The 27,691-nt window shown below is 42.6% G+C and overlaps 1 protein-coding gene and 1 non-coding gene across 6 annotated transcripts in view; one reads left to right on the top strand and one right to left on the bottom strand.

The window, feature by feature from the left end:
• Nucleotides 1-23,771, bottom strand: part of NCOA7 (nuclear receptor coactivator 7) — an 80,688-nt gene extending 56,917 nt beyond the window's left edge. For 3 of the 5 annotated variants that reach the window (XM_063151112.1, XM_063151116.1, XM_063151115.1), the window contains exons 1-2: nucleotides 23,622-23,771; nucleotides 589-720 (exon numbers count right to left, since the gene is read on the bottom strand). In XM_063151112.1, the coding sequence (XP_063007182.1) occupies nucleotides 589-641 (53 nt within the window). In that variant the 5' untranslated portion in view covers nucleotides 642-720; nucleotides 23,622-23,771. Of the gene's footprint in view, nucleotides 1-588; nucleotides 721-18,798; nucleotides 18,821-19,297; nucleotides 19,368-23,621 lie in introns of those variants that run through there. The other 2 variants (XM_063151113.1, XM_063151114.1) reach the window with 2 other exon arrangements.
• Nucleotides 23,772-26,252: 2,481 nt separating this feature from the next.
• TRNAE-CUC (transfer RNA glutamic acid (anticodon CUC)) lies at nucleotides 26,253-26,324 on the top strand. The gene has a single exon. It is a non-coding gene; the product is annotated as a tRNA-Glu (tRNA).
• Nucleotides 26,325-27,691: the final 1,367 nt, after the last annotated feature.

Raw genomic sequence — 27,691 nt, 5'->3', positions numbered from 1 at the left:
TTGGTTCTTCTTGTACATCAGAGCTCAGAGATGATTAGAGACTTGCCCAATTAAAGACAAGTTATTAGGAAACCAACATCCTTTATTTCTTAAAAATCACCAATCATGAATTCAAATTGATAAAAATGATTGAAAAAACATTGCTTTTATTTATAAAGATGATATGATTTAGCCAGCTTATTTTTTTTTAAGTAGCCTCACCTAATGAGATAATACTACTTAATCTGTGCTTTATGTGAAAACAAACTTCAGGTTTAGACACACATATGTTTCAGATATGCTTGGTTTCATCAACACTGTCCAGGAACTTGATGCCAGAAGCTCAAATACAGTGCAATTTACAACTGAACAGCCAAGAACAGTTAAATATTACAAATCAGAATTATAATTCAAGTATCCTCTACTACTCAAAAGAAAAAAATCTCCACTTAAACATCAGGGATACAGCATGGAAAGCACTTTCTGGATACATACTGCAGCACGGGTTTAATTTTTACACATACTTGAAAAATCACAAAGCCTTATCAAAAAGGCAGAATAAGGATTTCTGCATTTTAGTCAACACTGAAACAAGCCCTGCGAGCTTACCGAGCAAAATAGCCCTGTCGCCGTTCCTTCTTCTCCTCCTTGGTCTCCATCATTCACAGCGCAGTGGGCAAGGTGAGCAGCCACGCGTGATGCTCCTTTTCCCCTCAGCACCTCATAACCAGGCAGAGTCTCCTGTATATAACAGTTAAAAACAGGAAGTTCATAAATCAACATGCCAACAACACCTACAAAACCCAACAGGTTGTGGAAATACAACTGACCCAGAGACAAAGCAAAGTAAAACTTTAACCAGTGTTTGCTGTGAAGTGCCCATCAAGTATACAATGAGACAAAGCAATAAATTCACTCAGGCCAGTTTCTCAGCAGTGGAAGACATTTTGCAAAGCAGGTAACTCAAAGGGCAGCATCAAGTTTTAAAACTCCGGAAAGATTAAACTACTTTCAAGTACAAAAAAAATCTTCCAGGTCTCATGTGTTTCCTAGACAGGTAGATCAAGAGAAATTTGGAAATATATAGTACAAACAGAATAACCAGTAAGACACACAATGCTTACTTTGAATTTAAATTTTAAATTACTAAAAATACTGTAAGATTTTGAGAGATCTGAAAGTTTTAAAAACAATGTAAAAGAAAAAGGAGTGATCTACATTCTGTACAAGGTTTGACTTTGTATTTGTGACCAATACACAAGCTCAAACAACCATACAGAGAGAAACAAGATGGACCTCTGGTTCTCCCAATGAAGTGTAGTCACCTTGAAATAGGCATGACTAGGAAAGGTTATCTAGGTTATCTGAGAACTTTAAAAAAGAAAAAAGGAGACCAGTAGCACTGTTTTTTGACATGAAAATAACCACCTCTTGGTGGAATGCTGCACCAAGATCCTTGGAAAACAGAAGCTGAGAATTTCCAAATTGCTTTATAATTACTGTAATTAACAACATGCCACATAAACTGCTGCCCAAGATCCCTGCCAAGATGTTTTATCATTTTCCTCTCCTCAACATACGCTTAACCTACCCTGATGGCTTGTGCACATGCACAAAGTAAGTTAACTTTAGAGTTTTTTTATCAGTATTTCAGAATAAACTCAAATCAGTAGTTGCTATTAAACATTTTAGTCTAATGGGCTGTATAACAAAGAAATAGAAGCCACATAATTATGATTCATAGCAAAAGAAGAAAAAATCCTCTGGGACCTAATCAGTTTCCATTATTTTCCCCTGCATTAAGAGATCACAAGCTACAAGACTGCCAGATGTCAACAAAAGAGATGATGCAGCAAAGACAGACTAATCTACTTGAAAAGCCCAAGAACAAATCATGCTAGAAATCCTTGCCACAATTTTCTCTCCTCACTGATGGATGATTAGTCCACAGCATATGAAGCCCATTGCTTCAAAATGCACTTTTTCTAACTCATTAGTTTTGAATTAATCCAGTGCATCAGAAAGAATCAAATTGCTCTCATTTTTACACATCAAGTAGTCTTACAGTAATGGGTAGTCTTTAAATGGCAAATACCTGACATCTCTAGCTTTATGAAGAGAATACAATTCTACCTCTGCAAGGTAACACATGATGGAGGACACAGCTGGACACCTAAACCTCCATGACAGAAGCATAACAGCAGCATTAGAACAAGCTGGCCAGCTCAGATGTTCAGCCTGTATGAAGACACCACAAAGTTCCTGAGAATTCTGATGCATCTCTATGTTCCCTGTTGGGAAGGTTCTTGGATCTTCAGAGAATCAGAACTGGTGGCTTCATTAGCACTGCCTTTAGAGTTACAGTAAGTCTTTCCAAGTGTTCAGCTACAATCTCTACAGCGAATTACAAGAGTTCAAAGGAGGAACCACTTTTCCCCCTTCACCTGCTTTGCCTTCACTACACTGTGATGTGCCATGAGGGCACTCACAGGCCAGAGCTGAATCTCACAATGACACCAAGAACTATCAAATAACCCCAAAGCATCAAAATAGTGTTAAACCCATGACCACAAGGACAGCAGGACCCATGGGAACGGGAAGAGGAAGAGTCCTTCATCTCACTGAAGCAAGATCAGTTGAGATGAACAGAGGCAAGAGAGACCTATCCTCACTGCCTAATCCCATGCAAGGGTCACTGGTATGCTCTTTCCAGTCATTCCCTTCCTCTCCCATGATCTGACACCCCCAGCCAGCGAAGTCACTGCCCAGCTCCAGGCTGGCAGACAGAGAGCTCTACTGCCCAGGGAGCCAGGATTAGAAACCCCTGCCTGCCCACAGCCCTGCCAGGCCCAGGGCCAGAGCAGCCACCCCTGCTGCAGCAAAAAGGGGCACAAAAAAGGAGAGAGGAGGTTAAGCCTGCACCTAACCACAGACGCTGCAGGAGCTGCCAGCACCAAACCAGAGAGGCACTGCTCAGCTCCCCATGTGTGAGCTGTGCTGTTTGCTTCCATCAGTGCTAAACAAAGCCAGCAATGCCAACATGGGTATGGAGCCTGTTCTTCTCATATCAAATAAATCCAACTCCAATTCCTTTCACATGGTGAGGAGGAATAAAACAAGAATTCAAAAAAATTAAATAATTGTATTCATAACCGATGGGCACTGAGAAAATTGGAATGTTATCCACAGAGCAGACACAGCAAAGGCATTCTGGCTTTTTTTTTTCTTTCACTAATAAAGATACCCAGCAACACATATCCAGTCACCAAACCAAGTAAATTTTCATAATAGCATAATTCAATGTCAGATCCCACTCTGTTGACTTAAAACTTACTTAGTTTACCTTCTTAGAAGAAACAGCAGTGTTCTTCTAGAAAGGCATATTAAGGTCTGAAAATTATACTTTGAAAACATAGTACTAGAATTACCAAACTGATTAGGAATGCTGACTTCTTAACTGCTGAGTTTACCTGTGTTGTTGGGAATTTTGCACTAGTTGCCTCAAAGGAAAAAAAAGAGAAAATCTGACAGCTAGGAGGAACACAGCACAGCCTGCAGTAATTGCTACAGAAAACTAGTATTTAGTATTTCTGAAAGGTCCTTTTCAATTTTAGTTTTTTAAGCAGTTACAGCACAAAAGTCACATTTACTTTACAGGATGTCACTGACAATTTAAAGTGACATCAAAATAGGCAAGCCTACTCCACACTTCTCCCTTATTTGTCCTTTGATATTTTACAAGAAAAAAAAAATCAAGGTAATCTTTATCATCTGCATAAAATGCTATTAAGGCTATAGGATTCAAATGAATCTTGGTTTCCTGGCAGCTCCTTTCTGGTACAGATGAATACTGAATCAGCATGCCATTAAAAATGTACGTATTTGGGGATATTTATATGCTGAGAAACAGACAACTTACTCATATATCATGAGTTCAGTCCAAACTCAAAGGATGACAAAGCTGATTTTATATAAATTTCAGGCTCAGTTTAACCTTTTCTACACCCTGAACAGAAGCAGACTGTGAAAATCTTCTATTATATGTTTACAGCAGTGCTAATTCTTTAATTAGGCATTTTCAAGGCAAACCAAACAATGCATTTCAGTAAGGAGCCTGTTAAAAAACTGCCACTCTCCAAATTTAGCCAGTGTCAGCACCTGATAATTATATAAAGAAAAGAAAAGAATAAAATACATAAACATACACTGTTCTTCCCTGATTTAGCCCTACTGCTCTGAAAATTTTATTTATATTTACTCATTTCTGGATACTTGCTGTGTCTCTCTAGTGTTGCTGCCAGGGAATTCTGGGGAGTTTACTGAAAATTTGTAATTAGAATGGGAATGCTCCAACGAGGCCAAAAAAAATTATTTGTTTTTTAAATGTTATAATTACAGGTACAGACTGAACTCCTGACCATGGATATCCACACCCCTTCTACTGTCACCACACTCTCAAGACCTCCAGAAACTGCTTCCAGGTCCTGCTGTCCTCCCTGCAACCTGGCACTGCAGGACAGCAGCCTCCTGCACTGGTACATTCAAAGTAGCAGCAGAAGATGCTCTAAGTGCAGGGATAAAAAAAGGGAACAGAAGATTAAAAGTAACTTAGCGTGTGAATAGAGCACTCTTTAAAGACTGATAAATTTACCAATTTTTCGAAATTATTTTTTCTCCCTTTTCCTTCCCTTCTCATGCCTGAAGAATGATGTACCTTGCTACTTGCAGTTTAAGTAGTTCACATTTTCATGAAACGAGAAAAAGTCCTGCTTGCTGTGCTCAGGAGTAAGCACCCAGAAATCCCGTCTGCTGCCTTAAAGCATCAACAAGCAATCCTTTAGTCGTGGGCATTACTTTCCAAAACTGTGCATGTGAACAACAGTACATCCAACAGCACAGCAATGCAGAAACCAGTGAAGCATCTGACTATTTTTACAACATTCAGTGGACTTGATAGCTTTTCTCTTGGCCATCTGTGTCCACTGCAAGTCCTGGAAAAACATATGGAGAAAAAGAAACATTCAAGATCATGAGATTCTCTAGACACATTTTTGATGACCCTGTAGAGTCAGTATTTCCCAACCTCTCATGCGGTAGGAAAAGTATGTAATTCCCTGCTTTGCAAATGGGGAGCTGAACTGTAAGAATTACCTCCACATGCTCCAATGAGAGCAGAAGAGCAATGTGTGCAAGTGCCCTCCCAGTAGCTTTAATCCAGCCTTAACAATGAGAACATGGGAGGAGATTGCTTTGACAAGGAGATAGTTATTATTTTCTGTGAAATTTAAACTGACTGATTTTGGAAACCAATAGCATAATCTCGATTTTATCTGGCTCTGTGGGCATATACATAAGAATAATAGCTCAAAAGAAAAAAAGCCTAACTCTAACTCCTCTGAGTATCCAGGCTCGCTCAGCCCCTTCAGCAAGGAGCAAGCATGTAGAAAAAAGCAATTAACTGGCTTCAGGAAAACCAAGTCAAGGGTAGTGTACTCCATAACTTAGCAGGACCCTCAAAATGCAAGAGACAGTGGCAGCAATCACACTGTGAACAGCAAGCAGGGAAGGTCTACAGCCTACACACAAATTTTCCACTTGGGAAGGCAGAGTAGATGAAGGTACAAGACTCCCAGCGAGACAGCCAAGCAGACATGGCCACAGCAAGGATGCAACAGGGAGACCCCACTGTGCTGAGGGAACAGGATGCTGCCCAGACACACCACGTAGCTCTCATCTGCTCTCTGGCACGGTGTCCCACACAACAGTAATTTTTTATTTTTGCTTCTCTATTATACCTCTGCCCCTGAGATTACAAACACCACACACATCTGCTCACAGCAGGGCACGCTTCCAATCACCTGCTGTAATAACAACATTCAAAACTGGTCATATCAGACACCAAGCATTACTAATGATCTGGCTTAGGTCTGCAACTCTGCAACAGTGTCTTCTTACGAATAACAAGTCTTCTGGGTACATGTGCCAATTCTGACCTCTAAAAGATGCAGCATGAGAGATGACAAGGGTTACACCAATAAGCCACTACTAAGACAAAAAACCAGAAAAGGTATGTTTGTACTACCTAAAGAGCAATACTAAAAATATCTCTCAAGTTGGAAGAGTAAGAAATTGTAGAACAAATCGCAGATAGAAGGGAAAGGGTTTCAGTGTATTAGATCTGAAATTGAACCCTTGGGGGTTGCTAGTTGTGCCTCTGATGAGCCCAAAGCAGTTACCAGAGCACTGTGCAGATGCAAGTAAATAAACACACACTCCATCTTTAAACATAAGGCAACAGAAACAGTTTAACATGGAAGAGGAGAGTAATTTGCTACTGGTCATATAAATGCCTATTATTAAGCTTCAAAAGCCAGAACACTAACAATAACCCTTGCATTCATTTCCATAGACCTCCCATTTTTAAAACTAGGAAAGTGAATGCCCACTTGCACTTTATGAGAAATGCTAAACGTTGCAGCATTTCATTAAAGCATCACTGACTGGACTAAGCAGGCTGAGTTCTACTGTTTTTAGGTTCCGCTAGTATATGTTACTTGGTGTAATAGAAAAGATAAAAGTTTCTGTATAAACACTACAGCATCTCGAGACGAAATGCAACAGAAATGCACAGCCAGCAAAGAGGAGAATAAGCTACAATTTATTTAGTCTTGTCTTTAGGCAGAATGACCTAGGAAAAAGTGAAATTGGAAGCTTTCAGAAAAGTACCTAGCAAAGAAAGTAAAACATAGCACCAACTTAATACATTCAATACAATGGACAAAAGAATGTTTACTCTAAAGCTATCTGAAATATGGCATTATTTAAATACAATTATATAGTTACATTACAGTTATGATGTATAGTGTACTGTTAATTCTAAAACACTAAGAAACTCTGTAAAGAAGTTGCAGTCCATTACACATCACTGGAGGACACTAAACTAGCCCAGGAGAGCTACTCCACCTGAGGTTCACTCAACCTTGGTGAGGCGAACAGCCCTTCTTTATGCCTCTCATCTTTGAAGTATTCCATCTGCCATGTTTCTTGGGACAAGGGTGCACTCTTAAAATACACAAAAAATAAAAATACAAAAAATAAGAGATGGGAAAATAAGTGTGTAAGCAGAAGCAATTTCTAGACTTCTTGTTCATATTAAATACAGAACAGTCACAATTTCTGTGTCTACAAATAGAGAGAAACAGATTCAATGTGGCTATTTGCATGCTGTGGGATCTCAAGGACAGTGAAGATAAGACCTGGAGATAAGACAGGCAAAGAAAGCAAACACCCTCGCTCTTGAGGAACGGGGTACAATGTTTAGGAGGTTATTATTCCCCCTACAACGGTGTAGTAAACTAAAAGGTCAAGCATTTTCACTCCCTACTAATAAAGTAAGAAAGGCTAAGCCTAGCTCACCTCCAGTGCCCCTACTGGATTTCCAACAGTCTGTCCACATGAACAAAGTCCAAATAAAATAAATGACAATCAATGTAGCAGAAACATTTCTGATTCAGAAACAGAAGAATAACAAAACTTGATGTTTGATTATTATGTTTGTTATAACTTGATGTTATTGTTATTGAAAGCCGATTCAGCTCCAAAGAGTTCTCCAGACAAATGATTCCTGTTTTACTTGGGAAGAGGCTTTAACCCACTAACTCAGGCTGCCATGTTTCACACAGAGTAAGAGGAAGCAAACACGCTACCAGGAATTCCACATCACCAGTCATGTTTTCACGAGACAAAAACATTGAGATTTAATCTTCCGTCATTGGCAGCTGAATATCACCAGATGCATTTTCCATTCACAACAATGCATTTTACTGTTTAACACAGCTTCTAGACAGAAACTGGTTACAAAACACAGTATAAACTATTAACAGGCAGAGTGCTATGCTATGCCAAATGTGAAAGTGCAGTGCTGTTGAAAATCAGGCCACCTGGGAAGATTTTCATTTTTAGGTCAACAAGAACATTGCTGTAGATGTTTTAAAATAATTAGTACCTTCATCTTACTGTATCTCCTGTTTCAACCTACCCCAATTCAATTAAGCATCAAGTCCAAGCCCTCTGCCCCCTCAGTTTTTCACACTCACATTGCACAGGTATACACAGTGTTTGCCCCCACATCTACTGGAAAGAAAGAGCTGGGGAGCTGGCAGTCAGCCTCTTCTCCCAGGCAACTAGTAATAGAACACAAGGAAAGGACTTCAGCTGTGCCAGGGGAGGTTCAGGGTAGATATCAGGAAATATTTCTTCACTGGAATAGTGGTTAAGGATTGGGTTGTACTACCCAAGGAAGTGGTGGAGTCACCATTCCTGGAAGTGTTCAAAAATTGAGTACACATAGCACCTTACAATATGGATTTGGTCAAAGATTGGATTTGATGATTCTAGAGGTCTTTTTCAACCTTAATGACTCTGTGATTATATCAACCACAGAAGGATGAAGTTAACCATACCCAGAGAGGGTAAGATGGAGATCACTGTTTCCTTACCTCTGCCTGGAGCATGTAGGCATATACACAAAAGGCTCTTCATGGATGTGCTCCCCACTAAAATCCCATGTACTTGCAATTTTCTAAAATTCAAAAAACTGGTGAACATTCAACACATCAACTAGCATTTAGACAACACTCTTAGCACTACCTGGCTGTTTTGTTAGTCGACACTATCATGTTCCTTGCTCATAACAACTGATTTCACTAATTGTTTAGTATTTCAAAGAAAGCCTTACACATCTGTTTTGATAAGATCAAGAAAGATACATACAAGCAACCACATCACACCCAGACCCAATGAATTACAGGTTCTCTACAGGTTTATAAGGGCCATGATCAAGTCCTCCTTAGATTCCCCTCTTACCACACTCAGAATGCTGCTAAAGGCCACTGGATCCACAGTGTCACACATTGCAGGCCTGGCCACACTCCAGAGTTGTTTCTATGAATTAGACTACACAGGCCACAGAGTGGGATTTGCACTGGCAAAACAGCAGCATCACAGTAGACAGATGAACAGCAAACATCCTTTGGTGATTAAGGCGACCGCGACCAGTCAAAATGCCAAGCCAAAGAATTTGGGCATTCCCTTGTCTCAGGATGTTAGAATGTGTCCTTGGAGCAAGCAGCTGCCAGTTCCAAGTATTACTGCCCTTTGCCTTTCTCCCTTTTGCCCACTTCAGCTGCCTGATAACACTCCTCCACCCAAAATTACCACACCAATGACTCGTAGCAGACTCAGCAGAAGTGGCTCTGTATCTGCATTTCAGTTTATATCCCACCAGGCCAGCTCACACCCCCTTCCAGCAGCCTTTGCTGCACACAGCTGAATTACAAGCACAACATCAGACAGACCTGGGGCAGAAAGCTTGGACAGAAAACCATCAGTGTGACTCCCTGAGCAGAGACTCTGCTCTGTGGGCACTAGCCAAGCACACACGTGGAAAGATGAGTGCCAACATTCATGGGATGACAGACTACAAGAGACAAACACCTGACCTCAGCTTCACAGCAAACTTGCTCTTTTCTCAGCTCTTTTCTCACCAACACAAGAAGGGCATTTATATGAAATGTAAATAAAACTGAGGTACAGCAGAAAGACATTGGTGTTTGAAGATTCTTAAACCACAAAGATGTGGCTTGATGCTTGGCACAAATATCTATATTGTCAATCACAGGCACCATTAATCACTTTCTGTTTACAAGTATTATTTAGTTTAGGTCCAAAGATTTATATTAAATATTCCCATTGTAATCAATGAGACTTGATTAACATGCTCCTAAAGTTTTACAAGACAAGACCAAGCAACAAGAAACCCATGAGGAACAAATCTGTCAGTCTAACAGAAAGCACTAGAAATGGTCAGGTTTTTACATCAAGCACATCCCAGCAATATACATAATCATGCTGGGAAAATTATTGGAAATGTCTCTTTATAAAGTACTCCATCATTTTCAGGTGTTTGGAAAAAGAACCTCAAATCACCAGAACCTCACATCAACCTAGAGACACAACATTGTGAATGATAAGCATTAAATTACGTCATTACTTCAAAAAACTAACTAGACACAAGAGCTACTTTAAGATAAAATTATTATTTTTGAGTTTCAGCTCAACACCTCTTTTTATAATTGACCCTGATTCATGCAAATTCCAGGTCATCGCTGCTTCTCTATCATCTACCTCCCAACTGAGAAGCAAAGAAGCTGAAGAGTGGGGGCAGAAAGGAGTCTAGCAGTAATGCAATGCAAATCTTTTCCTATCTGAAACACTGTTAACAGAACCAAAATGCCAGGTTTCCATAGCAACCTGAACTGTGTCAATGCTTACACTGTATACTAAGCAACATTGAACAGTTTAATTGTAATACAAAATCCTGTACATTTGTAATGTAAAAATTTAACACTGGAAACCTTCAATATTTATTTTTCAATTGCTTAACCTGCAAAATTTATTGCAGTCTGTTCAGTGTGACCTTGTATTACACCTACGCAGCATTACAGGTGTTCCAATGCTGGCAGTGTAAGGTGCATCAAAATTACAGTGATCAACAACAAATCAAACTCTCTTTACACTGCATAGACTGAATCCTGTTTTTAAAAGCAGCAATATTTCTAATTATTTCCTTCTTCCTTGCAAAATCCCCTTTGGGCATTGTGTAACACAAGACAACTACTTAGTTGTCTTGTCCTTCTGAAACATCCTGAAAACCTCTATTATCTTACCTTTTTTCCTTCCTCCACCTCCAGATTCCTGTAAACACTACACACAGTTGCTGACCTTGTACCAAGTCACCCTGCACTATATGCAGTGCAGAAACTCCCCTCTCAAAAGGAATTCCCCTCACTATACACAAGACCAATCACATGTACCTACTAATTAGGGAGCAACTCTTTGAAGAGCTGCTTCCTTCTTCAGAACCAGAAACAGAAAAGTTCTTTATAGTTTTGTGTGTTCTAACAATGTGTGCACAATTAACTCTTTAAAATTATTCAGGTAAGTAAAGTTACCTATGTCTATGTACACAGAAAAGATGGAACAATGTCTTGATTCATGCAAAAGTGTCATATGCCATCCTTCCTTCAGCATATCTGATTGGGCTTTTACTTGCTCAACTCTGCATGCATTCAATCAGTGAGATGGTTCAGGGCTTAACTGAACAACAACAACAAAAAAAAAAAAAACCACACCTGAATTAAGCCTGAGTACTGTTGGATAAAAAAGAGTTGTGTAGAAGTTTTCTGGTAGCAGTAGCAGTATATATTCTACTTTCAGATTACTCAAGTGTTTTAAACAAACATTCTTATAGAACTGACTAATTTTGAAAGTAAAATTCAAACTTCTTACACTGATAACATCAACAACATAACTCAGCATTCTGAAGCTAGATATCTCCTTTTGCTGGAGGGTACCAAACACCATGAAGTCAGAAAAATGACAAACAGCTTCAATTCCTCCAGTGTTGCATTTCAGGAAAGCCATCCATCTCAGTGACATTAACCAGGTGCCACAACAGAGACTCTGAGCTCTCTACTCCCGTACCAAGTGCACTCAGAGGGACTTCTCACACAGGTTATCCTTGTGACATGTAAGCAAACATAGGGCCCAAAGATGAAAGCTGCCAAACTTCTGTTCACCACAGGTTATACCTGACATGGCTGCTCACATTTCAAACAAAACTTTGTATTTGCTTGTTTACAGCTACATCAGTGTAATTGCTTGCCTCTTCTCAAGTTGAAGCCAGCCAAATTAGTAAATGCATTAACAAGTTTTAGATTTGGCCTTGCTTTTTTCCATGTTAAAGCATTTATTTTTGAGGGGCCGTAGTCCTTCCATTTTTGGTGTTAAAATTTGTCTTTGAAAATCTGTTAAAACTGGGCAGAGACCTACACTTTAAAAATAATACAAAAATCAGTTTGCACCTACCCCAAAAGGTAGTGGTTAAAAAACACTGACTCATTACCTGTGAAAAGGGTATTACCTCAGAGCTAGATTCATAGAATCAAGAACCATTTAGGTTGAAAAAGACCTTTAAGGTCATCAAGTTTAACCACAAACCTACTCATGTTCTTGCCAATAATTATGACAGGACCAAGGATTAAAACTCATACATCTAACCCCAAACATATGGCCAGGCTAACCTCTTGAACAGGTCTAGCTTCCACAAGTCAAAATTACTTTTCTGAGATATCTGCATGCTGGACTTAGGGAAGTAAAAAGAAGGGGCAAAAAATAAGTGAAAAGAAGCAGGAAGAGAGATATGTTTCAAGACCAGATGAAATAAATTCCAATTTATAATGGGATTCTGTCATCCTGGAGCCTTTCAGTGAGAAAATCATTCACAGGTCTCGCATCACAGAATTCACAAAAAACAGTACATGGCATTAAGAAGAAACCAAAACTTGAACAACAGATGTAAAACACAGTACTGTAGAACTTTTTACTTTAATTGCAATATAATGCTGACAGCAAAGCAGTTAAGATTTGAAAACTGTACTCAGTGAAGTCCTGATTCCAGTTACAGCCACACAAGTCTGCTTCTTTACAAAGCTTCTAGATTAAAAAAAAAAAAAAAAAAAAAAACCAAACAAAACTCAACCAAACCAAAGCAAACAAACAAAAAAGAAAATAAAAACCACAAAAACCCAAACAAAGAAAACAACAACAACAAAAAAACATAATCAGAGGAGAAACTTTTAAAGGACTGTTGCCATTTACTAAGGGATGGCAGTTTTTCCCAAGAAATGCATTTTGTAACTTGAAGACTTTACATCCCAAACTCTACACTGGTCCAAAACAAAATGAACATGTAACAGCTACCAAGCAAAAATAAATACATGTCTCCTCAGAAGCACCTCAAAAATCAGGCGCTACAAGCGGCTCCTTCAGCTGCACCACCTTTCCTTTTGCAAACCTCCTTGGCTTTCTGCTTGCATTTGCACACACCACCCACAGCACCCTTCAGTCATGGCTCATTTCTAATGGAGCAGGTGCCACTCTGCAAGGAGCAGCATCGCTCTGCTCTGCCGGGTCTGAGCCTACATCTGCTCCCCTGGAGGAAAACAAGGAAACGAACGCACCTGCCTTGCTCGTCCCATAAACACAACTTGAATTGTGTTCCTAGTTGAGCAGAAGGGCTAGGGACTGCTCTCCTGGATGCACTGTTATCCCACAGCTCAGCACCCATGGAGGCCAGGAGAATCCTCCAACACATGCCAAGTGTGTAAGGTCTGGTTCATCCCCTGGGTTCACCTTCCTCGCTCTTTCCAACCTCCCTGTAGAAGATTCATTATCTCCTGGTTTTGCTGTACCATTTTGATTTCAAGATCAGTCTCTAGTCCCCTACCCTAAAATCTGCCTATTATATTCCAGGCTCAGCCTGGGACTAGGAACCACCAGAGCAGGGCTTAGAAAAGGACACAAGTTGTTGACAAAACACTGAAACTTCCTCCTCACACAATAGGTCAGGTGCACAGTGTCAACAGTGCAGGAGAAAAGAAAACTAACCTTCATCTTCTCAATCTCTTTTCATGACAACCAGTGTGTTACTTGTACTAACAGAAATGATGCACTACAAACAGAATCCAGTTTTCAAAACAAACAACCCACAAATGAAAAATCTGTCCACTGAGGGATCAGTTAGCAGCAGAGACCCTTTTTAAGGAATTTAGAATTCCAGATAGAAGGAAACAAATGGACATTTGATGAGGTGTGACATGAGCAATCACATTAGCACAAGCCCAACAAAGGAGATTTTCCTTTCCATTCTGTAAGCATGACTGTAGTAGGACACAAATGCAGATGTCACAGAAGTTCTTGCCTAGCCTCTGCACACTGATGTGACACTACCCTCTATTCACCCCAACTAAAAGGCACACCTAACCAACACTGCCCACCACCATACACTAAAAAAAGACCCAATACCACAGAACAAAACCAAATTACCTGTAAATCAAATGAAATTTCTTCAGTTGATGCCTAACCACGAGGACTGGAGAACAACTCATGGCACTGGCAGAAAGCCACCCCTGTCACTCCTTTGTGGTTCTCAATTTGTTTCCTAACTGGCCTGACGATGACCCAGGCTGCTTGTGACTTGACCCCCATATTTGGGTGGCAAAAGGACTCTCATGCTCATCAGCTGTTAATCATTTGGGCCAGATCTGCACAAGTGACTGGCTCACAGCAGGCAAAGTCCATCTGTCACCAAATACTTGGCCACATTTCAGCACACTGTTCTGTAACAAAGTAAAAGTTTCATCTCCTTGGTTCTTCGCCTATTGTCACCAAGACATTACTGCTTACATGACACAGCTGCCACACAATACCTGCATTTCAGAAGTTTTCAGAGTTGGGACAGAAGGTACAGACCAGATTTTATATCACGGATTACCACAGCTCCTACCTTTAGGAGTCTTCAGCAGCTTCACTACAAAATGCCTGATCAGCAACCAGGATGGAAAAAGGGACTACAAAATGTCAAACACTGCTTATATAAGAGAAGAATTTATTTTTAATATAAATTCTAAATATCATGCAAAAATCTTAATGTGTAAAATTATTATACACTTCAATGCTTCCCTGAATTGTCTGAACCTTTGTGAGAAAGCATGAAAGAAGAATTCAAGACACTCTCTGGCCAAGACACTCTCTGGCCAAAACACTCTCTTGGCCAAAACTCTTTGGCCAAGACACTCTCTGGCCAAAACAACAAAGTTTTGTTGAGTTTGCTGCAGCTACCAAAAATCTGCATACAGATTAAAACCAGCTTTATCACAAGTACTCGTGTCTTTGGTATCACTACAGCTGCTTAAAAAGCATTCTAAAAATGATACTTGAGAGTAAAATAAAGCCCTTGCCACCAGACTGGGGCACTGCTTAACCATGAGACAGTTAACTACAGCAGAAGCCCACTGACACAGCACAGAAGCAGTGCCAAGCCACTGACAACATCAAGTTATTCCACACAGCATCTCCTCCAAAGTAACAACCTAGGCAGACCCAAGGATTTTCTGCAATCACAGCATCACCTGATCTGGCAGAAAGCCATGCACACCTCTTCCCCTCTGAATCAAAATGGCAGTGATGCTTTGTGAATATTCATACTTCTTTTTTATCCACTGCATTACCTTAGAATACTTAAAAAGAAAACAAACTGACAGATGGCATGTGGGGCAGAAAGCAGAAAAAAACAGACTGGAGTAACAGCAGACAGAGAGAGTGCTGCTAGAAAAGGTTATATTTATTTGAAAAAAAATGAGTCAGGGAATATATTACCTTTTCTTAAGATAAGGCTGAGTTCAAGGAAGCAACAGCTCTCACTGTGAACTTCTCTAAAACAAAGCTGTGATTTCCTCTATCTGGTGCACTGGAACCAATCCTTGCCTGCAGTATCCTAGATTCTGAGGAAATGGCCCTCAGTTATCTTCAGAAGCTATGAGAAGATCCCAAAATCAGTCACTAATGGATGAGAATAAGAAAATTTCCTTTCTAGAAATAATTCTAACAAAAAGCTTTTAAATCCTAGAGCGAACATAAAATGAAACATAAACAGTACTATTTTGACACTGTGACCAAAAGATAAACACATATCCTGCCTGTATAAACAAGTATAATTTCCCTGCTAAGCCTGTATGCTTTCTGCTCCTGTAAATCAGCTTCATACGACCATTGCTTAAACATGGGTACTCATACAACCCACATTTCAAGTAGGATGTTGAAAAAGCGCCTTGAAAAACAAACAGAGTAGCCATAAGAAAAGCAGAAACATGGAAGAAATGGCACCTTGGTGGGCTCTACACACAGCATACCAAAGAGAAGGCCAAATGCTTAATTACAGCTCAGGAGTACTACAGGGCACAGAATGACTGAGCAGGAACAGCCTCACTGAGCTCTGACAGGGGCACTGGACCACACAGCACCAGGAATTTGAGGCATGCAACTGAAAGCACAGTCCACCTCTTATGACAAACAGCAATCAGAAAGGCTTACTGAGATTATGATGAGTACTCAACACATTGACAAATTCAAGTCTAATCCAGAAGTCTTCTCAAAGGCTTGAACCTTTGTGGTTCCATGACAAGTCATCAATTCTCAGGTAAGTACAGGAAGGTCAGGAGGATGCTATATGGCACTGAGCTGAAATATTGGTACCCTTTCTCCCAGCTGGGTCAGAGACTGGGAGCAGCGCAGGTGCAAGAGCAAAGCACTGCGCCTGGTTGTGGGCACTTAGTACAACCTTCTGCACAGACACTGCAGATACACAGCCACAGTCCCATGCAAGGCTACAGGGTGCTGCCCACCCCAAAACTGAGCAAACAGTTCCCAACACACATACAACTTCCAGCACCAGCACAACCACTCACACCCACCTGACATTTTGACCAGGAACAAAGACATACAGATTTCCACCTACAACAGAAGGGTTTGCAAAGAAAAGCAGGGAGAAAAAGAAAATACTCCTCTGTATGTGTTGAATATATCAATCTGAAACATTTTGTTTGGGGAGGGAAATATAATTCCTCTAGCCTGCTGTGAATTTTGTCACTAACTCATAAATCTGGCTAGGGAAAAATGACAACGGAATAAGATTTTTAAAAGGAAAACAAGGAGGAGAAGAAGAACTGAAGACTTGTTTCTCCTACTCTGCTTTCTTTCCTAGTCAAAGGAGGTCACTTGAGTGAGCATGCTTACTGCTGACTTCAGTCATCAAATGCAGCATTACATTTTGTTTTTTATGGGAAAGCAGTCTTAACCCCAAGGACAAACTCAGCGCAGAAGTGGCAGCAACATGACTTGGACATCTCCTGCCATGAGGGCGCAGATCCCTCACAAGAGGGAGTGAGAAGCCATCAACTTTGTGGCAGGCAGCCACCCCCACCATCAGTAACTCCACCAGCACCACCTCACTAAAACAAAAGTTACACCTATAAAGCCTTTGACTATTTTGGCTTATTGATCATGACAAAGAAAAGGTTTATCAGTCAGCTGCTTTTTGGGTGATGACACTGAATTTCTTCTGCCAGATGAGCCAAGGACCACGACTGCCTGCTGCTGAACTGGGCACCCGCTGAGACACAGAGGGCACAAGGCAGGTGCTGGACAGAGAGCTTTACCACTTTTCTCAGCATTGGTCATGTTCCAACTTTCCTTTCACGCCTGCTGGATAGCAAAGGGAAACTGAGTCCCTTTGTCCTTCATTTCCATAATTATTGTTTGTGAGCAGCTCCAGCTGCCTAGAACAGCAATTTCTGGTGTCAGATCCCGCTGCAGAGGCTCACACTATGTTCTCACCTTTGAAACACTCACCCAAAAGAGTGACTGCAGACTCACTCTGGCTGCAGTAAATAGCCACAGGATCACCACAATTTCTTCAATTACCTTTCTGAAGACACGTTATCCTCCCATCCAAATCACTCTCAAGGGAATTCAATTTTGTTTGAATAGAGGGGCTTATTCATTAACACTTAAAAGAGATTTGCCAGCTGTCCCCTGAAGTCAGGACCATAAGGTAGCCAAATATCTACTAGAGTCAGCCTCCAACCAATTTCAACCTTCTCTTTCAAAATCATGGATACACAAAGCAACAAAGCCATATTCCTAACAAGACAAGGACTATTCCAATCAATTCTAACTCACTTCATCTCCAAAGGGAATCACTTATCATTTCAGCAGCAGATGTGACGCGTCCAAATGTGAGCATGGCTACTGCTGCAGTAAGAACAGGGCATTGGGCAAAGCCAAGGAATGAAATCCAGAGACTGCCTCATAAACAACTTGGACAAATCAGGTATTCCAGTAGTGTTTATTTCCCATAACATAATAGGCAACAAGGAAAAAAAAAAAAAAACAAAGCAAAAGACACAGAATTTCCCTCCGAGCCCAAGATTTTGATCCACTACTTTAAAAAAAGCAAAAAAACCCAAAAAACCCCCAAACAAACAAACAAACAAAAACAAAAAAACCAAAACAAAACAACAACAACCAAAAAAAAAAAAAAAAAAAAAAAAACAGAAAGCCATCAGACAGCATTCTGCCTACAGGCATGTACTTCAATACAACTCTTCAAAGGATCAACATTACTTGACTACTTAGGTGCTTAAAAGATTTTGCGTACCTTTATGGACATTCTCCAGGTAAAAAGATGAAAGAGAAGGCAGTCCAAAAAGCACTGCAACTTACATATTTTTTATCATGGTTTACATTTAAAAATATATTCCTGATAAAGTAATTTTCATTCAGAAAGTATATATTCACGCATACTTATACATTCTTGGCATTTTCTACCGCTCTCTCCATTAATTTTCTGAAAGTCTGTGTGTGTACACATAAGTGTCAGATGGAACAATATCAGGAAATTATTATTTCCATACTGTGTAAACACTGGCTGATACAATAGGCTGGCAGAGTTCATCAACACACATTTTAAGTATCACACAAACACAGGCCCTTAGGCTGGGTCATAGCATTTTAAGCAAACCATAATCGATTAATGGGCACCTACCCATCTTAAAAGTCCACCACTGCGCATTAATACAAGAAATGTACGACTACTTAATGGGAGAACAGCAATTGTAGCATGTAAAGTAAACACATGCTAAAAGCCTATTACTGAGTCGAAGCGTTCATCATCTCATTTCATCACCTAGGGGATGAACAGTTACTACATCCTTTAGCACCACGATGCTGCACACACATCACCCAAGATATAAGTACGCCACTCCACCCGTAAACCAACTCTGAAGCAGTGTATGATGAAGGACAGAGAGGAAAGTCCATTGCACTGATTAAAGACACAAAAATCAATTACTGACACACCTCTGGAACCCGGCAGCACTTCGCAATCATGACAACCAAAGACTACACAAATTAATATAGAGAGAGAGGGTCTGGAACATTCCAGTAATTCATCCAAGACTCTGAGAGGGAGGAAATAAACGAGGTTCGAAGCCGCGAAAGCCATCTCGGCGACACCGGCTGGGTAGCGGGAGCACGCCGCGGGTGCCCAGGAGCAGCACCCGGGGCGGGCGGGCAGGTCCCCGGAGCCGCCCGCCCCCCGGCCGCGCCCGCACGGACACAGCGCGCCCGCGGGGCCGCCCCCGCCTCGGGGCCGCGCTGCCGGGCTGGCTCCGCGCACAGCGAGCGGCCGAAGCGCTCCTCTGCCCCCACAGCGCCGGCCGCGGCCCCGTCCCCGCCCCCGCCCCGCCGGGCTCCGCGTCCCCCGGCCGGGGCACAAGGCCGCGCCCGAGCAGCCCCGCCCGCCCCGCGGCCCGGCGCGCACAGACAGACCGACAGACAGACAGACAGACAGACAGACCTGCGGGCGGGCGGCATGGCGGGCCCGGCCCGGCGCCGCGCCCCGAGCGCTCTCCGGGAGCGCCGCCGCCGCCTCCACCGCTCTGCGCTGCTCTCCGCTCGGCCACAGCGGCGCCGGCCCCGCCGCGCCCCGCCCCGCCCGGCGGCCCCGCCTCCCCTCGGCCCCGCCCGGCCGCCCTGGCCCCGCCGGATCGCGGTGGCCCCGGAGCCGGGGGCGGCGGCCGCGCTCCTGGCGCTCTAAGCCCTGTCCTGGGCAAAGGGGGCGGTCTGCGGAGCCTGAACTCCTACGAGTCATAGAGCCCAAGAGCCGGCATCTTCCTCTGCATGGCAGTTTTCTCAAGGGCGGCGCTAAAAACAAAACAGTCGGTTTTGGAAATTGAGGTTAACCAAAGCCTTCAGATCCGTGGGAAACTGAAAAGCCTAGACACCTCATCCGCTGTTTCTACACTGTCCGCCAGTAGGCTTCTTCACCCAAACCCAGAAAACAACAGCCGCTACATTTACCAGAAACTCCACTCCTTTACCCGAGATAACTGCAGGTAACCCTTCCAGATGCTTGTGGCTAGCCTAAACAAGATCTAGCTTCTTTTTTTTCTTCCTCAGGTTAGTAATCAGCTCTGAAAGACTGATTTCGGGCATTGTCTTTCGAGCATTTGAACAAAGGCATTATAACACCATTAAATTCCAAATTCTGCAAGACAAAATGTCAAGCAGCTGCATAAATGAAAAGCATACACAAAGCGTACACATACATACAGAGATGCTAAGAGAGTGTGTCAAAATAACAAATGGTGCACAGGGGTCTCAAGAATAATATTTTTAGTAGTTACAATGTTATGAATCCAACAAGTTTTAAGTAAGAGATTTGTCAGAGGCTTGTTTTGTTGTTTTTGTTTTTTTTTTTTTTTAATTTAACAGCTGCTTAGAAGACTCAATTCAAAAATTGTCAAATTCAAAAAGTGTCATTTTCAGGACCAAATACATCTCAATACAGACACAGCCATCTCCCACCATTGCCATTATCCTATTTGTAGCATGTGCTTGCTACCACTCAGTGTCACTACTGGAACAGCAACTGTCTCGACTCCTCCACTAAATTTGCTGCTGCATTTTTAGCTAAAATTGAAGTTTCCATCTCATTTTTTTTTACCAAACCAGCTTCTTTTACAAGGGACAGATTTTCGTTAAAACACAGTCTGCTGCTTAAAGGATACATTCTGGTAATACACTGAAGTTAGTACATCTTATTATTTCCCAGCAAAAGATGGACAAACCCAAAGTTACTTTGGTTAAAATCTCAAAGACTTCACTGGCACAAGGATTCTCTACCACAACACGGAAGAAAGGGGCCCTGCTCTTAGTTACTCTTCTAGCAGCGCTTAGATAACAAAAATGGGAAAAAAAAGAAAGAATAGTAATACTGTTTACCCAACCACCTCTGCCAAATTGCAGGAGCTATGAAGCCCTATCCATCAAAGTGGTGGAAGCCCTATTTATCTCTTAGCTGCACTCGCACAGCAGTGACAGTGACTAACAGCTTGTTTTAGCTCCAGAAAAGCTATCCCTGTCCTAATGTACCAGTCTGCTGTCCATCATCATTCCAGCACAGTCACCTCTATTGTACAGTGTAGAAAGCTCTATGAAGACAATGCATGAAGTCCATAGAGCAAAGAAACTATGCATTTCTATAGTAGTTATGTTACCCTGAGCGTATCAAATACACATTCTAGACTGATGGCATGGGTGAGAAATCAGTCAAATTCCTGTCAGAGCAGCAGGATAAGCAGGCTAGGACTGGTACAGAAGCACTGCACAAGTTCTGGTTTTGGCACTGTAGGTCATTGCCTGTGGCTCAAACCCACAGACTTCATGTCACTGGAAGAAGTCATTATGTGAGTGGCACGTCACACACTCTTTTATTTTACTGACTCTGAAGTACTCAGTAATGCCTGCCTCTCTGTTGCAATGATGAACATGAGATAGGCAGATAATAGGTAAATTAGACACACACACATCACCCTTGAAATAAAATTTAGTTTTAGTCTCACTGCAGTATAGCAGACAGTCTGAATAGTTTGCTCTTTCCCATGGCAATATGTTCCTTGCCAATTCATTTGAATACAAGTGCTCTAACACCATTTGATTCATTTACTTCATGGTATCAATGCTTACAATATCTTTACTAGAGAAAATCTTAAATTCATGTTGCTCAGTAAAAATCAGTTACTCATGTTTTCAGTATTGGGCACATTTGTTTTATCACTGTTTGCATTATTTTGATGGAGACAAAATGTAAATTTGCTATTTTCATCACTTCCAAATTGTGAATTTTTATCCTAGAAAAATATTTCTCACACAAACACACATGTATCTGTGACAGACAGACACATGACAGACAGAACAGATTTGGGATACTGAAATACTACATTTGCATGGGTTTTGATCTTCTGCTTCAGTGTACATTAACAGAGTTACATTCAAGAGAAAAAATTGCTAGAGGTACAGTAAACATACTGTATGTGGCCTGCATTCAGATCAGCTTACACTAATAGCAGAAAAAATACTGTATAGCTCGTGTAGTTCATGTAGTTTTTGTTTCTTTTTTTACATCTGTAATTGTTAGCTTACAGCTCATTTATTTAAGAAAGACAACCTGCCATAAAAAATTACACTGACAACCTCGACTGTTATAACAGTCCAGTTTTGAAAGAATACAAACATAAAGGTGACACCAATCTTTCTTTTTATTTCCATTATCCCTTCTGTTTTTGCCTATTACTCCTACCATTATTCACCATGAAGTAGTCACAAAATAGGTTTCTTACAGACAGACTTTTATGCATACATAATTGAGGCTCTGCTTGATCCTTCTGCACTGAGGGCTATTCTTAGCCTGGTTTCTTTGGTTTATGTAATGATGAATTTTCAGAGTGTCCCCAACTCACCCTTTAACTTTGAATTGATTGTCTAGATATAACTCAATGTGACTGAGGTATTGAAATTTTCCACAAGTTTTACAAAAAATGAGAAAGAGACCATAGCTTGAAACTTTTATAATAAATTCTCCCCTAATAACTGATTCTGTGCACCTATTTCTCTGTCTAGAAGAGCAAACCAGAAGTAGCTCCCAAAATGCTCAACCGAAGAAAGACTATAAAAAGAAATAGAATTTGCTGCAATACAAGAGGAGATGACAAAAAAGTCCTATTTGTTTCACCTAAGGTAGCTCAGTGGACACTGCATGAAGCACCTCACTGCCACACTTTATCCCAAACCCCAGAATCACGTGCATTTTAACATGGGCTAAAAGGGAAAAGAAGCTGGCCCAGGCTTTACTAGATGAAATATAGTGCCAGGGGAAGAACGGCAGCTGAAGAAAAAGAATACAAGAACGTGTGAAAGTACTTCTGTAAAGTAAGCACTGTAAAATATTGCTGGTTGCTCCCCGTCTCGTTGTTCAGGACCATTAAAATACCCCCCAGGAGCGGGACTGCCGCGCCCTGCCGGCCCCGAGCCGTGGCGCTGCCCGTCCCCGCGTCGCATCCCCTGGCGCGGCGAGCGCCACACTGCAGGCACAGGGAGCAGGCACCGCACGGCCGGGAATCTGCTCTTGGAGCTGGGACCTCTGGACAACGCCTCTGCAGGTTCTCCTCACTTTATTTCCATCAAAACACTACTGCGGTTAAAACAGATATAATAAGATACGAAATACAATAGCATTTTCCTCCAGAAAATTGTTATAATCCAACAGTTAGGTCACCAATCTGACCATACATGGAAATTAAACATAAAATAGCAAAAGACTGTGCATCATCTCTTCCTTCCTTCTCCTTTCCACTTCCTTGAAACTGGGATGATGTACAATTACAAGTCAGGCGAACTTACAGACGAAAATCTGATACCAAGACTTTACATATGAAACACACAATTGAGGAAAGAGAGGACTGATAAATGCAGTTTCTATGCAGATCAAGGGTTTTCACTATAACTAAAGAATGTACCCCAGGTATAAAGAAAATTTGTACTTACCATTATATATTACATACATACTCAAATTATATACTTTCCATAACTTAGCATATTACTTTGATGTTATTCTTACTCATTTTTACACCGTAAGCCTACTGTCACACATCAATCAGCATGTCAAATTAAAGTTATAATAATATGTAATGTATTCACATGGAACAGACAAGTTAATTGCATGCTGCTGTACTGCTTGCATTTAAAGGAATTGCTCTGATTTTTCAGGTTCCAAAATTCAGCCTTATTTACCAAAATGTGACAGCTGTGCTCCAGCACCTCTAACACTGAATGCTACTCACTCGGTTTCACAGGCACACCAGCGTTAGGTGAAAAGAAACATGGGCCTCTGACATTCCTTTCCTAGTGCCTTTGGGAAGATCATTCTTCTCCAGCTACCATCTCAGGGATGCAGGCACAGGCACTGGCTGCTTCTGTGCTGGCAGGAGGCTGAATCGCTGTCAGTTTCACTGATGCACTTCTCTATCGGATGCAGGAAGCCAGAGGAGAGGCACAATCTTTTGTCAGTGCACATGACTTGTACAGCAAAGAAAGCCATTTCTAAAAATAACTAGGCAGCATATGACTCTCAGTGCTATTTTCCTGATGGTCTAGTGGTCAGCCCTCACCTCTGAGGTTAACATCAAGGAAAATATTTGCTATTTCAGTAAATTTCTCTTGTACATACCTTAGTTCTCACTGCTCCTGTGGCTGTAATTAACAACCCTTCCACTACTCAAGAGAAATTTAGTAAGATATATTACTCATTTGGAAAGTGGTTTGCTAACTGTCAAGCACAACAGAGCAGGATTGCTTTGCTTCTACATCTAACAGCTACCTAGGGCATGGGCAAAACACATTTGCCCACCCTGCCATCGGCACAAGATCACATTTTTCGTAGGCTCAGCGACTTTTCTGAAATTGTCAGGGGGAGTATTTTGTCTCCATCATTGAGGCACCTTAAGAACCAAGGGACTCACCCCTGCCTTCCCCTGTGGTGTCACATAAGAGACACTCTTAGGGGTGGCAATGACCATTCTGTTACATTTATTTTCAATCCTGCCAATGCAGCTGCTGTGGGCCTTGAATTGTTCTAACCTAGCTGTCTGCAGTGCTGCTAACATCACAGCCACAGAAGTAAGTACCCCTCCAAAACCCACCTGAGATGCACAGCAAGTGGAGAAGCCTATGCTTTTAAACACAACACTGTGGACTTAGTGGAGTATACAAACTCTTAAGGCTAACTCAGTTTCTGCAGTATAACCACCTCAATATCTGGCTGGTGTTCCTGGCAGGTTCACTCTGTAGGAAACCAGGTCCCACTTCACTTTCTCTTCAGCAATGGGCACAGATTACCTGCTGGGACCAGCTGACCTCTCTCACCTAAGCAGACCCACCTCTGTGAAGTGGCCTCAGGCCACAGTGATACCTCAGCCTCCAGCCCCACACAGCTTTGGCTCCTCAGGGTCTGAAATGCTTTTGTCTTACCAAAGGGGATGCTGTCAATCCTATGAGAAAAGCTGTTCCTGCATATATAAGACATTTTTCACCTCATATTTTGTTATCTCTCTCACTGCACAGTAAAATTGCTGAATTTAGACCAAAGAAAGCTTCATCACAATGAAGACACTCATTTTGTTCTAGACTGCTACAGTAAATGTTTTGTGATGAAATGAACCATCAGCTTAACAGGGATGTTGATGAGATGGAAACCAAACACCTTCCACCTCCTTCGCTTCTCCCAGAAGAAAATTATCCTCTAAATTTGTTTTCAGACTCTGAAGCTTTTGAAGATCAGCTAATGCATATTTGCACAGTTGACAAGCATACAGTCTGAAGCTTATCTATCGTAACACAGAAAGGTTTTTGCATTTTAGAGGCAAAGGGTTTCAGAACTAGCGAAATTTGCTCGGGCAGAGCCAGCCCTCCTGTATCGTTGGACACTGCCTAAATAGGGAATGTTATTTTTGCTAGTTCAGCTCCTAGATCTTCTATGTTCATGAAAACAACATGCCAGAGGAAAGAGCTTTTACACAGAGGTCATCCACAGCACTGGCCACTTTGATTCCACTCACACAGACCTTACCAAAAAAACCAAGCTCACAAATTAATAAATATCGTGTGAAGAGGCCGCGGCAGAGCAAGGCCAGCAAACACCAACTTCGATCCCCTCTGTGGAGCCACTGGCTCCCAGCTGAGAGAGGCCTTTGGAGCCGCTTTTCCCTGCTGGCCTAGCACCAAACCCGGACAAACTGAGGTGTTCCCACAGCCTGCCCGTGCAGCGACCAGGCCGGCGCGGAGGGAAGAGCCGCGTTCCTCCGCTCCCGGCAGCCGCCGCCGGGATGTGCGGTGCAGAGCGCTCGGCTGACAGCCGCGACAGCGACACCCCGTACACAGACGACGGTGTCACGACCGGCTTGTAAAGGCAACGCGAAATGAGGGAAAACAACCGCGCGAAGCCCGCGCCGGTTGGGGGCAGCGGGAAGAGCGCTGGCGGAAGAAGAGACGGAGACCCGGCAGTGGCCACCGGCGCCCTCCTGCGAGCCCCCCCGGCCCTGCCGCGGCCGCGCAGCTCTTGCCTGTGGCGCTGTGGGAGCCGCCCCCGCTCCCGCTGCGGCACCGCCGGGCTGGCCGCTCCTTCCCGCCCGAGGCTCCGTCCTGCACGCTGTCCCTCCACCATCCCGCCTTCCGCCCACGGCCAGGGCCCTTCACCAGCCTCGCCTGGGCGGCCCCCTCTCCTCCCCAGCATGCCGCCGCTATTCTCTTCCGTGGGGTGGAATACAACGTCCTTCTCCATATCTACCTGCTTCCAGGACTTGGTACTGCCTGGAAGGTAGGAGCACAAGAAGAAAGCAGCGGCAGAAGATAATTGAAGGAAGGAGAGTGGACTATCACTGCTTCTTTAGAAAGAAGTGAAGGGAGCGTCGCAAGGATCCCTGGTGGTCTAGTGGTTAGGATTCGGCGCTCTCACCGCCGCGGCCCGGGTTCGATTCCCGGTCAGGGAAGACTTACTTTTCTTACCATTACCACCCCAACCCCCCTCTTCGTCTCTGTTTTGTTTTAAGACTCTCTCCGGTCCTCTCCTTCTGCTGTTACAATTCTGGCACCATGGGCCGGCTGCTGTGCGAGCCCGAGGCGCAGGGGTAGTAGTTCGCACCTGACAGCCTGGAGCAATCGTGCAGAAATCGTGCCGGAAGTGTCAGCGCCCTGTGCTGGTGGGCAGGGGAAGGTGTAGCATTAGCAGGTGCCTGGAAATCTTTCAGTCAGTCACAGCACTGCCTATAGACACCCCATGCCCACCCACACGGATTCGGGAAGTCAGCAGAGGCCTGCCTAGAGGGCCACATGCATTTAGAAATAACTCCTTTTTTTTTTTTTTTTTTTTTTTTTTTGACTTCTCTAACAGCTTAGGGTGCTTTCACACCTTCCCCTCCCCCCCCCCCCCCCCCCCCGAGCTGAATGGTCGCTTAGTGCTATCATGAATCTTTGAGCCACAGCAGCAGAGACCTAGTAGGGGCTGGAACATCTCTATTATGAGGAAAGGATGAGGAGGCTGAGCCTGTTCAGCCTTGACCGAGACAGCTGAGACGGGACCTCATCAATGTCTGCAAGTACCTGAAGTGAGGTGCCAAGGGGATAGAGCCAGGCTCTCCTTAGGGTGCCTGATGCAAAAGCACCACTGGAAATAATGGCTTTGGCTGCCTTTCCCAGGGCGTGCCAGAGCCTAGGCTGCCCTCCACTGCAGACAGGAGTGTCTCCTGGGAAAGATTCTCCACTATATTCTTTATGAAAAAGAATCTTCAAGGTGATTCAAAGGGAAGGGATCACCTTTGCTCTAAGGCAGAAAGCAAACAGTCAAAAGGGCTATTGTCATCCTTAAGATATAAAGAAAATGTGCCACCAAATTATAGTTAAACACCAGGTCCACAGGTTGTCACCCGAGGAATTATTGCATTCCTATGGCTGGAGGTTCTTGAGAGTGGGCTGGACAAGTTATCAAGTCTCTCAGACTGGGCAAGGGGAATGGCTCAGTGGATCTCCTAAGATCCTGAAAGTCACAATTATATTATTTCATCCTGCACTTTCCCCTATAATTAACAGTTTACCTGCTCATTAGAACCGTGTAGGGCTCTGAGATTCTTCTCTCCCTCTTTGATCTCAGTGAAATCAAGTTGGTGGGAGAAGTTGCTGCTTTCTATGTCAGAAAATAATGGGCAATTTAGAAGCAGCTAAAATGAACTTCAGGTGTTGACTACCTTCCCAGAAAAGGCATATATTTGGCTTTACAGAATAGGAACAAAATAAGCATTTCCTTTTGCTTTAACTCATTTTGTAGTAGGACATTTGCACACCCAGGACTGGCAGAGCCATC

This window comes from Melospiza melodia, chromosome 3 (assembly GCF_035770615.1).
Source record: "Melospiza melodia melodia isolate bMelMel2 chromosome 3, bMelMel2.pri, whole genome shotgun sequence".
NCBI classification, from domain to species: Eukaryota; Metazoa; Chordata; class Aves; order Passeriformes; family Passerellidae; genus Melospiza; species Melospiza melodia.
This window is presented reverse-complemented; position numbering and strand designations above follow the sequence as displayed.